Genomic DNA, 11,023 nt, shown 5'->3' with positions numbered 1-11,023 from the left:
GTGTTAGGGTTCATATTTGGAAAAATATCCATAGGTGAAATGTGTTTATTTTGCTGTTTTATGGTGGAATATGAAGCTAGAGATTATGTTAAACAACTTTTGCTAAGCAATTTTAAGCAAAACGGGTAAATAGACATAATCGGTAAAAATAATTAATATTCAAAAGTATGTGTTGGAGTGGGAATTTGATGTTGCCATAGAAGGAAAAATGTTCAGCATGTTATAAAACTTAAGAATAAGTGATGAAGTTTAATTTCCGAGCTTAGGGACAAAAGTGTAATTATGCAAAAGTTTGGGGCAAAATTGTAATTTTCAAAAAGTTGGGTGGTGGATTATTTTAATAAATGTGAATAATAAACGAGTTAAATTTACTATTATAGATCAAGAAAGACGTGAAGAGTATATCAAGCGGGAAAAGAAAAGATAGTGGAGTAAAGTGCAAAATTACGATATTTTGCACCGAGGTAAGTAAACACGTGACTTAATGTATTATTTTGATATTATTTGATATATGTTGAGATTTATTTGGAATTAAAATAAATGTTTGGCAATATCCTAAAAATGTTGTTAAATCGGAAAGGTGATAAAGGGTTGCAATATATGGGTTATGGGTTGAACACTCGGAATAAGCGGAGTATGTTGTATATAAAAGGGGTTGTTGTGTCTGATTCCCGATTTATGGGTGGTGCTATGTGCGTGATCCACCATATCTTTGAAATGTGAAAGGGGTTGCTATGTGCTGATTCCCAGGGGTTGCTAAGTCTTGATTCCCGATTTCATTGGTGGTGCTAAGGCGATATCCACCATATCTTTGAAATGAAAAGGGGGTTGCTATGTCTTGATTCCCCGAGGGGTTGCTAAGTGCTGATTCCCGATTCATTGGTGGTGCTAAGTCGATATCCACCATATCTTTGAAATAAAAGGGGTTGCTATGTCTGATTCCCAGGGGTTGCTAAGTCTTGATTCCCGATTCGGTGGTGGTGCTAAGTCGGGATCCACCAATAACGGCTAACATTCCAGTGTTCAACGAAAAGTGTGGAAGATGAATATTGCCATATGGTGGAAAATTTTATGGGGTAAATATTGAGTTGAATACTAAATCGACCCATGTATGAGATGGGAGAAAATATCAAAACGCAAAAGGAACGATTTAATTATAAACTGTGTTGAACAACAGCAATTGGGTAACTTTGAAAAATCACCATAAATGGTGGAAAATGAATGGGAAGCTGAATAATATATGAAATTGAAGTTGAATGTATCTATTCTCATATGAAAGAAATAGAATAAGCAAAGGAGTTGTATTTTGGAGATATCTGAATTTTACTGAAACAGGGCTGGATTGATTTCGAGATCCCTGTTCTAACTTTGGAAAATTACCAAAATTGAAAAAAATAATTATGGCATGAAATTTATATCCCTGGAATCCTTATTGAGTTTATTTTATTAGAAACAAGGAAACCATTTTCAAATTTTTACAGAGAGTTAAGTGAATTTTAGTGAGTAAGGGTCAGAACCGTTGGGCAGTGAAACAGGGAAAGGTTTAATGAATAAACTGTACTAATTGGCTGGGTTAAAAATTGTGAAATTTTTATGGTGAAATGGTATATGAGTCTATTTTCAGGGAAAATTTACGGAACTCAATTTGGATCCCTGTAGCTCCAGATAAAAATAAATTAGCGACTATGACGCAGAAAAACAGCTTGCTGGAAATTGCCTAAACAATAAAGTTATTCATGAATAAGTTTATATTTTGGTGTAGTTATGGGAGTAATTACTTATTTATCATGTGTTTACTTACTAAGCTATATGCTTACTCGATTTTATTTTTCTCTTGGTTATAGTGACTTCCAACAACTCGGAAATTGGAACGAAGTCAGACAATCATCTACACTATCCTTCACATTTGGGGTATTTTACTACTAGTGTTCCGAAATTTTATGGCATGTATAGACAATTTATGTAATGTGGGATCATCATGTAAATATATGTTATGGTTCCCTTTTAAATGTAGTGTTTATTAATAGTTAAACTATATGTGTGTTTATACAAATGAAATTGGTTGGTATATTGGAATGTGTTCTAAATTTGCAGGAGGTTTAAGCAAAAATAAGTAGGAATGCTGTCGAAATTTTTAAAAAATTTAGTAATACCTCATACTCTGTTCCGGTAAGGAATACGGGTAAGGGGTGTTACATGAAAAGTTTTAAGTATTAGGACTAAATTTTGAAGGGAGTGGAATATTGTGACTTTATGTGGTTATTGGACCAAAGACTTATATGTTATTTACCCAAAGCCTTTATAACCTAAAATCTCAATCCTTTTGTACTAGATTGGCAGTTGTCCCTCTTTAAAAAAAAATATAATTTGCTTAAGTTTTCTCTTGTGCACTGATAACCATTGCGGGTAAAGGGACAATCAAAATTCTTGATTGGTGATCAAAATTTGAAAGGAAAAATTGAAGACTGAATTCTCATTTTTGATTGCTTCTAGTTTGAGAGTTTAATTACAACTCAAATAACTTAAGCTTTTGCGGTCCTCTAAACCGTCTTTTGCCTCTTCAATTCGGTTTTCTCATTTCTCCTCTTGAATTTATTTATTTATATTTTTAAATATATTATTTATTATTTATTTAGGGAATAATCGAAGAAAAGTGAGCTTAAAGTTTATTTTTTGAAAAATTTTGCGGTTTAGACTTTCAACACAACAGAACTTCAATATTTTTGCCATAAGTTGAGCTAACGATATCTATTTTGGGCCCATAATATATTGATTTTAAGGGATTGAAAGATCTAGCTAAATGTATTTCGTGGATGAAGCCCAAAACATCACGAAGATGTCCAAAATTGGTTTGGAAGTTTGACGCAAAAATTACCAAGATATCTTGAAAAATTCTACTTTATTTAATTAAGAGAAATTTTTTATTTTCTTCGATATATTATTTTTCCATAGAAATAGAAATTATTTGGTTAAGACTTGGGGGATAAAGACCTTGCCATTCTTAGTTTTCTTTTCTTTTCTTTATTTTATGGGTTTCTAAACCCTATTTTTTAGTCGAAGGTTTTTTATTATCAAAGTTTGATTTAATAAATTCGTGAGACTTAATTATCTCTTTAATTCTTCTTAATTCTTTGATATTCATACATATTCTATTTTAATTACAATTGTTTATGTTTATTGAATGTCGACCAATATTCGATAGCTTAGAATGATTATCGAGTCAATTAGGATGATTAAATCTGTAATTCATTAATTTATTCTAATACTAGTAATGAACTGCATAACTCGTTTATGTTGTAGTTTATGTTTATGTGGTGTGGATGTGTAATATATCTTAAATGAACCTTGTTGAAGTGAGTTTGTTAGTAAGAATTAGGTTTCACTAGTTCTTATTGTTGTCGACAAGTTAAATCTTGAGTGTTGAGTTACAAGGTTATTTATCAATTAGGGAAGTAATTTCAAACGAGTTGCCTATTGATTACTAAAACAAGTAAAGAGAGATTGGTTGCTCAATGTTGAGTCAAAACTAGAACTAATTTATTAAAGGAATTGAAGTTATCCTTTTGTCAATGATCGAATCTATGAATAAAATGAAGATTTTACGTTTGACTAGAGTTTCTTCTCATTGATTTTCTTTTCTTTTTATTTTATGACTTCTTTTTACTTGTTAAATTTAAACCCCTTTATTTTATTTTTATTTTACTTGTTTATTAAACAAAATAAAGTTATCACCGGTCTCTGTGGATACAACCCTACTTGCTGCTATCTACTAATTTATATTTTCAAGTAGGTTTTATTTTTGTAGATCTCTACCACTTGTTCAAAAGTGAAGCAGCTTTGTTATTAGTCATTTTTAATAAGTTGTTATTATTGGTGTGTGAAGATAAAAATAAAATTATGAGAAATTAATGAAGGCTTCAAGACGTGTATCAAAGCCACATTTTTTCACCCTCACGTATATTATGATGTGCAAAAGAGTTCCTGGCAACTAAACCTCTAGGATACAATGCCCAATGACTATCGATGTTTTGTACTGATGGAAATAGTGCACTGATGGAAATAGTGCACTGAGCATTGAGTGAAGCATAGAAACGATATCAATATCTATAAAGAATTTCTACAAAAAAAATTATAGAACAATCTAAGAATATAAAAGATGGTGGGAGAATAGGAAGAAACTTTTGATGTGTTTTTTTGGTGTGTAATAAAAATGAAATTTCACTCCTATTTATAGTTCTCATGTCTCTTCATAGGGACATAACAGTCCAAATGGGTAGTCATATCTTTAGCAATAAACATAAGTATTCAATATATATCCACTTGAATAATTATGAATATTTGTTAATAGTCAAGTGATGTAACTTTTGAATTTAAATGAACATAACTCATAACTATAAATAGTGACAACTTTTGGTTAATAACCAAGTGATATAACTTTTGGTTCCTTATAACTTTTAATTAGCAACTATTGGAACACTATTTATATATTTTGAAAATGTTCTAACAAATATGAAATTTAGTTTCAATTGTGGCAGTTATTATTTTATATTGTTATTACAAATTTCTATTTGATTTTTTTTGATAGAAAAGAAACAAGCTCAAGGAATTAACTACAATAAGGCTGATGGGAGCCTATATTAACCATTGCTTGATGAACATCTTCTTCAAAAAAATATCAAGCATGATCATGTGGGCTTCAAAAGCCAATAACTTTTTACGAACACTAGGAACAACTTTGGCCATGCAATCTGCCAGTCTATTAAGCTCTCGCAGGTCATGTCGAAAGTTAAGTAGCCAGACTTGGTTGCATAAATCATGTATTAAACGAAGCTCAAAAATGTTATTAGCAATTGCATAACCATTCCCAATTATATCAATCTTCAATGCGTTGTCACTTTTGATCACAACCTTGGAAAACCCTTTCTTCCAATCTAAAGTGGGTCCTTCATATATAGCTCGTGCTTTAATTTGAAAAATGTTAGATTCACCGACCTTCATAACAAACCCAAACAACCAGCCTCTTGTTGAATCTCGAAGAACACCACCAATAGCAAAGTTAGCGTACTGTAATGATAGTGCGACATCCATATTAAGCTACACCCATCCATCCTTAGGTGGATACCAATTATCACTAGTGATTGTGTTGCACATAGTCGATCCATACGTTTATAATTAATGATACTTGTAAGACCCTATATCCAACCCGATCGTCGGGTCCGGGTACCAAGTGTCACAATCAACTCAAGATCTTAACAACAATTCTATTTTGATTTATTTACAACTTATATAGTGCTAGGATAAATTCCTATTTAACACATAATTTCACTCCAATCTCTTTAGTTATCAACATGTTTCAAAATATAACTACAGATAAACTTTTTACAACTATTAAGGTCCTTACAAATAATTGGTCATACTAAGCATGTATGTGCATAAATACAACGACTTGGAATTTAAAACTTTAATAAAATTCATTATTTGAACCCTGAGGCATAACCTCTAAGGGTGCCTCTCTATCTGCATAGTACAGTTATGGTGCCATTCACGTGAGCTTGGCAATGTCTGGCTTGATCCCTCCACACAATCCTCGAGTCAACATTTGACCCTATATTTAAGGTAAAAACACACGTAAGTTTAAAACAACTTAGTGAGAGTCTATACTACATTGTTTGCAAATAGTTTAAAGTTCAAGAAATAAATGAATAATATGCATAATTTATCTCCCTGTATACCATAGAAGGTTTCACGGTTTTTTTGGCGTCAACGATGCCCATACATTATTCTTAAATAATAATTGGTGGACAATCGAGCTGAATTAGTTGCCATTTTACTCTTATTGTTGACCCCTTATATAGACTTGAACTTGTCTAGCTTCATTTCTAACTTTTGTTTTACCTTTCTTGGTTTGACTCAACAAATGATAAGCATGTAGGAAAATATGTGAATCGGCAAACTACCTTTGGTGGACTTTTAGATATCCTGCCACGACTGCGGATACCTTGATCCCTTTATTCCATACTGAACTCATAATAGATCTACTGGATTACCCCCAACAATCAACTTCTTATGGCATAGCCTATGCATAAATCCTTATTTAAAGGAAGACCCAATACTAATAACGTCATTTTGCAATCTTCAGTATGAGATTTGGTTGATAGATAGGCACCCATTTTTCTTTGCTGACTCATACTTACAAGACAGGCTCATAGGACTGTCCCTCTTCAGACCGTTCTACCAAGATACTCCCAGTAACAGTTAGTTCTCCATAGACCATCTCTTTCCTAGATTGTCCCTAGAGGACTTCCACATTTGATAGTCCTTTATGGACTTCCTTCTTAAAAGAGTCCTTGGTAGACTTTCATATTTCTGATGACCTCCTTACCCACAAATACTTAGAATTAAACTTGAAGAACTATTTTGTTACCTCGTAGCAAATAATGGTTTATTCATCAACTTTGGAGGACTCGTAATGGAGGATACTTATTTTTGAATAGTTTGAATGAATTACCCCTTCCTTTCCATATACCCACGTTTAAGATGCTCCTACTAGTTCCTATTAACTTTACATTTTTGGCAGATCCTCTTATCAACATGCTTGCCAGCATTTCAAATGCGTCATGTTCATCATGTTAAACTGCTTGCCACGTGAGTCATAAAGTGACTTCTCTTTTTATGCCCTGACTGACTTCCCCGTTTACAATCCTAGCGGACTCCATTTCACAACTAGATCATGCCATGACTAACCATGGACTTTTGATTCAGAAAAATTAGTAAATCCTTTACAAGGTGTTGCCCCAAAAAACTATATACCTTTTACATGGTGTCGCCCCGAAGGGCCAGTCAATAATTGTTTACATGGTGTTACCCCAAAGGACCAGTAGATAACCATTCTGTGATGCGACAAAACTCCCTTTTATCCCCTATCAATCAGTGTATTCCTCCATTACGCCAATTTCCTATCTTTACTAGCTTGTCAAAATAATTCCCTTCATACTTCACATTTGATAACATACATTTCATGCAAGGCATTGTACTTATTACTATAACATGTAATACACCACATATCAATAAATCAATTCACAACCATTTGACATCCAGAAAACATACTTGTAAGCGTACACATATTTACATAGCGTTATGCATGCATAAAATACTCAATCACCATATTCATAAATAACTATAGAATGCAAGCTGAACTAAGAATAGACATTTAAGCATCAAACACCCAAAATGGAGTATAAAAACTCACATTAAATCCTTCATCCTTACCAGCTTAGCTTGTCCATATGCCAGAGCCTCCTTCGTCCTAGAAGCTAAACGCGTCAAACAAATATACTGATTAAACCAAATGTATTTAAACCTTAAAAAGAACCTAGAATTTCATATAATTCAAAAGCTTCCTAGAGATTTGAAAAATCTTTATGTTTCTTTCTCAAATCAACAAATACAGAAAGATAGAAAGGCTTACCAGTTCCTCAGAGTCTCTACTTCTTGACCTCAAACCTCACGATCACTACCTCATGTAGCGTTTTCCTCAACTTTCTCATCTTCGAAGCAACTGAAGAAGATGATGTAGAAGGAAAGAAAATAAAACAGAAATAAGGAGAACTCCGTCTTCAAAATAATCTACTGGGAAATGTGCCCATATTGTAGTAAACATGTAACTGTTATTTATTTATTTGAATGATGAATAAATAAAGTTGTTTCACATTTCACTATTATATCTTTTGTATTTTTTTCTTTTATATTTTTCATGCAAAGCGAAATTGTGACAAGCAAATATTAGCTCATTGATTGTCTACGTTCAAGTTGAAGATAAGTGGCATTGTAAGAATGTTTACATTGCGAGAAAGACAACTTACTTTAGTAGATAATCTAAATAAGTCTGTAATCTCGTAAAAGAATTGAAGTGAGTAATTGATTCAAATACTGAGAAGGATTTTTATATCGTCTGCAATTCCAATTTGGGAGATGACTAGTCTTGGCTATCAGAGCAGTTGACTCCACGGGTAGAGACATAGATGTATTCATTGGTAGAATGATACATTGGATATGACCCAAGATGAATTAATTCTGAATCTATTTGTGAATTAATTCACTTGTGACGTTCATGGTGTGATTTACCTAAATCCTGAGTTACTCACTGACCATGCATATGTAATTCATGTGCTTTGATATAAGTGGAGGCTTATACTCTAAAGATTATCGAGCACATAGCCAGTATGTTGTGTACATGACTTGTGTATGGCATGACTTTACTATCAATAGTGAAATTCATAGCTAAATTAAAGAATTAATGATACCCTCATTGGCATTGTGTGGATTGATAAATATGGAATGTGGCCACGGGTTGCTTGTTCTTGAACGAGTAATTTATCACAGTCATTTGTTGACAGTGATAATATTAATCATTAAGAAGACACAATGGTGATAATGAGACAAAATAAGATTGTATTGGGTGAACAAATTTTACTCAAAGGAATTAAGGACATCATACGAGGGTAACACAAACATGATGAGGTCATTGGACAAAGCAGTTGGTTGAATTGTTTTCGTAAATAGTATACAATAGGGAGTTTTCAACCATGGTACTTCTTGTGGACTGGCTCCATGATTAAGTAATTGCGAATTATCGGAATGATGCTTCTGGACATAATTACAATTACTAGAGCCTAATTGTATATGTCTAATTGGTTCTTTCGCTAGCTCGACAAAAGCTCGATCAGACTGCATTTAAGAAAATTCTACTACTTTAGAAATAATTTAATTGACTCTATTTATTCGGTGTGAAATTAAATTAGGTGGTCATGAGAATTGTTCAACTAGAGAATTTGATTAAAAAATTTTCTTGAAAAATTAATTTGGAAAATCCAAGTGATTTTTGGAAAAATTAATTTTGATCAAATAAAATTAAATTAATCAAATTAATTAAAATTAAAATGATATTTTTGGAAAATAATTTACAAGTTAGACAAATGGCCCAATGGGTAATTAAAGTTGACAATTGGACCTGAGATCGTAAATTGGGCCCGGGAGACCAAAACCGAGACCAAGACCCAAAAACTGGTTGAACCTGGCCCAATGTATGAAACTGAGCCAATGGTCCACCTGGTGGCTAGACTGGGCCGACTGGGTCGTCACTGACCCAGATCGAACAGACAATAACCAAACTTGCTTGGGGAGCCGTAAATGTGTCACACTTGCATCATCGTACACGGCGGTACTGATGGCTTCGACGACGACTGATATCTCTTGAAAAGAGTTATATTTCATGTTGTTGGATCTAGTTAATTTCCTGTACTTAGGTATATTTAGTTGCATTTTAGGACATTCATTAGTATTTTTCTTGTTTTAGCATTACCTTAGGAGCTTGGACTGTACTTAAACTTTAGTTATTTTTAATTGCTTGTGGAAGAGTTGTGTGTGGTGGTGGATTGACAGGTGCATGTTCAGGAACAAGAGGTAAATGAGTGAAGGATTTTCGTGCCAAGGGGTTGGACAATTTGCTAACACAATTATTGTGGCAATGCTTGGAAGATGTCTAATCAGCACTCAAAACGTACCAGTCTTAGGCCCAGTTGAACTTGTACCAGATATATCTACCTGGTAAAGAGGGAAGAAAATCATGGGCTGTTGGATTTACCATAGGAAAAAAAAGTATAAAAGCCAAATGAGGAAACCCTAAAAGGGGTAGAGAAAAAAAGAGAAAAAATAGAAGGTAGTGGCTGAATAGAAGAGGAAGACGAAGGCAGTCCTTTTCAGCCACCACAGGAAACTGCATAGCTGGAGTGTGGGCTAGATAAGGAGAAGCTATCTTTCCAAAATTCTTTCGTTATTTCTTGATTACTCTTCGTGAATTAATTTAATGACCTTTTCCAGAGATTATTGCTAAGGTATAATCCACTAAATATGAATGCTAAGCTTAGAAATGACATCATATTTTTTCGACAAGCAGAGGATGAAACACTATATGGAGCTTGGGAATGATTTCAAGAATTAATTCAAAAATGCCCGATGCATGGATTTCAGCAATTGACGCAGATGAAGATATTTTATAATGGGTTGAATGCGAATACGAGGATGGTAGTTGATGCTTCTACCAATGGTATCATGTTGGATAAATCTTATAATGAAGCATATGAGATTTTGGAAAAAAATGCCAACAATGATTATTAATATCCTACCACGAGCGTATGCAGTCTAGGAGATGAAATCAACCGAACTATCATGTGTTTATTCTGGTGAAGAACATGTGTTTCATGAATGCCCATCAAACCCAACATTTGTATACTACATGGGTAATTTTAACCGGAGTAATAACCCTTATTCCAACATTTACAATCCAGGGTGGAAGCAACATCTGAACTTTAGTTGGAATAATTAGGGTGTGGGGAATTTAAAAAATGTTGCGAGATAGAATGCTAATAGTGCACCGCCTGGTTATAATCATCCTATGCCAAGGCAAAATGTTCAACAAGGTCAAGCATCATCTTCTACCTCCATTGAAGGCTTGCTGAAGGAATATATGACCAAGGATGATCCTGTAATTTAGAGCCAAGCGGCGTCTCTCAGAGCTCTTGAGAATCAACTGGGGCAGATAGCGAATGCTTTAAATTTGAGGCCACAAGGAGCATTGCCAAGCGATATCGAGAATTCAATAACACAAAGGAAAGAACATTGCAAATCCATCACTCTCGAAAGTGGGACACAGTTGGATGATGTTGTTCAAGACACCACTGTAGAAGAGGACAACTCCAGACTCAACCATCGAAAGAATTCAAAATCAATTGAAAAACATACTGCACCTAAAAAGGGTAAACAGAAGAATGTTGTAGCTGATTTAGGTCATGTTGCCAATAAAAATGCCATAGTAAAACAATATCAGGAACTTGAGGGACGACCACCTCTACCTTTTCCTTAGTGATTTCATAATTCTAAATAGGATGTTCAGTTCAAAAGATTTTTGGATGTCTTGAAGCAACTCCATATCAACATACCACTAATAGAAGCTTTGGAGCAGATG

General features: G+C 33.8%; 1 protein-coding gene, 1 long non-coding RNA gene and 1 other non-coding gene across 3 annotated transcripts; 1 reads left to right on the top strand and 2 right to left on the bottom strand.

Annotated features, from left to right (window-relative positions):
- Positions 1-410: 410 nt before the first annotated feature.
- Positions 411-2,058, top strand: LOC128040543 (uncharacterized). The gene is made up of 2 exons (XR_008195175.1): positions 411-464; positions 1,845-2,058. It is a non-coding gene; the product is annotated as an uncharacterized LOC128040543 (long non-coding RNA).
- Positions 2,059-4,632: 2,574 nt separating this feature from the next.
- LOC105781703 (uncharacterized) lies at positions 4,633-5,088 on the bottom strand. The gene has a single exon (XM_012606219.1). It carries the CDS (start codon positions 5,086-5,088, stop codon positions 4,633-4,635), a length of 456 nt encoding a protein of 151 aa, XP_012461673.1.
- Positions 5,089-9,918: 4,830 nt separating this feature from the next.
- Positions 9,919-10,025, bottom strand: LOC128040782 (small nucleolar RNA R71). The gene has a single exon (XR_008195588.1). It is a non-coding gene; the product is annotated as a small nucleolar RNA R71 (small nucleolar RNA).
- Between the last annotated feature and the right edge of the window lie 998 nt (positions 10,026-11,023).

This window comes from Gossypium raimondii, chromosome 4, assembly GCF_025698545.1.
Source record: "Gossypium raimondii isolate GPD5lz chromosome 4, ASM2569854v1, whole genome shotgun sequence".
NCBI classification, from domain to species: domain Eukaryota; kingdom Viridiplantae; phylum Streptophyta; class Magnoliopsida; order Malvales; family Malvaceae; genus Gossypium; species Gossypium raimondii.
Note: the sequence above shows the minus strand (reverse complement) of the source record. Positions and strands in the feature narration are given on the sequence as shown.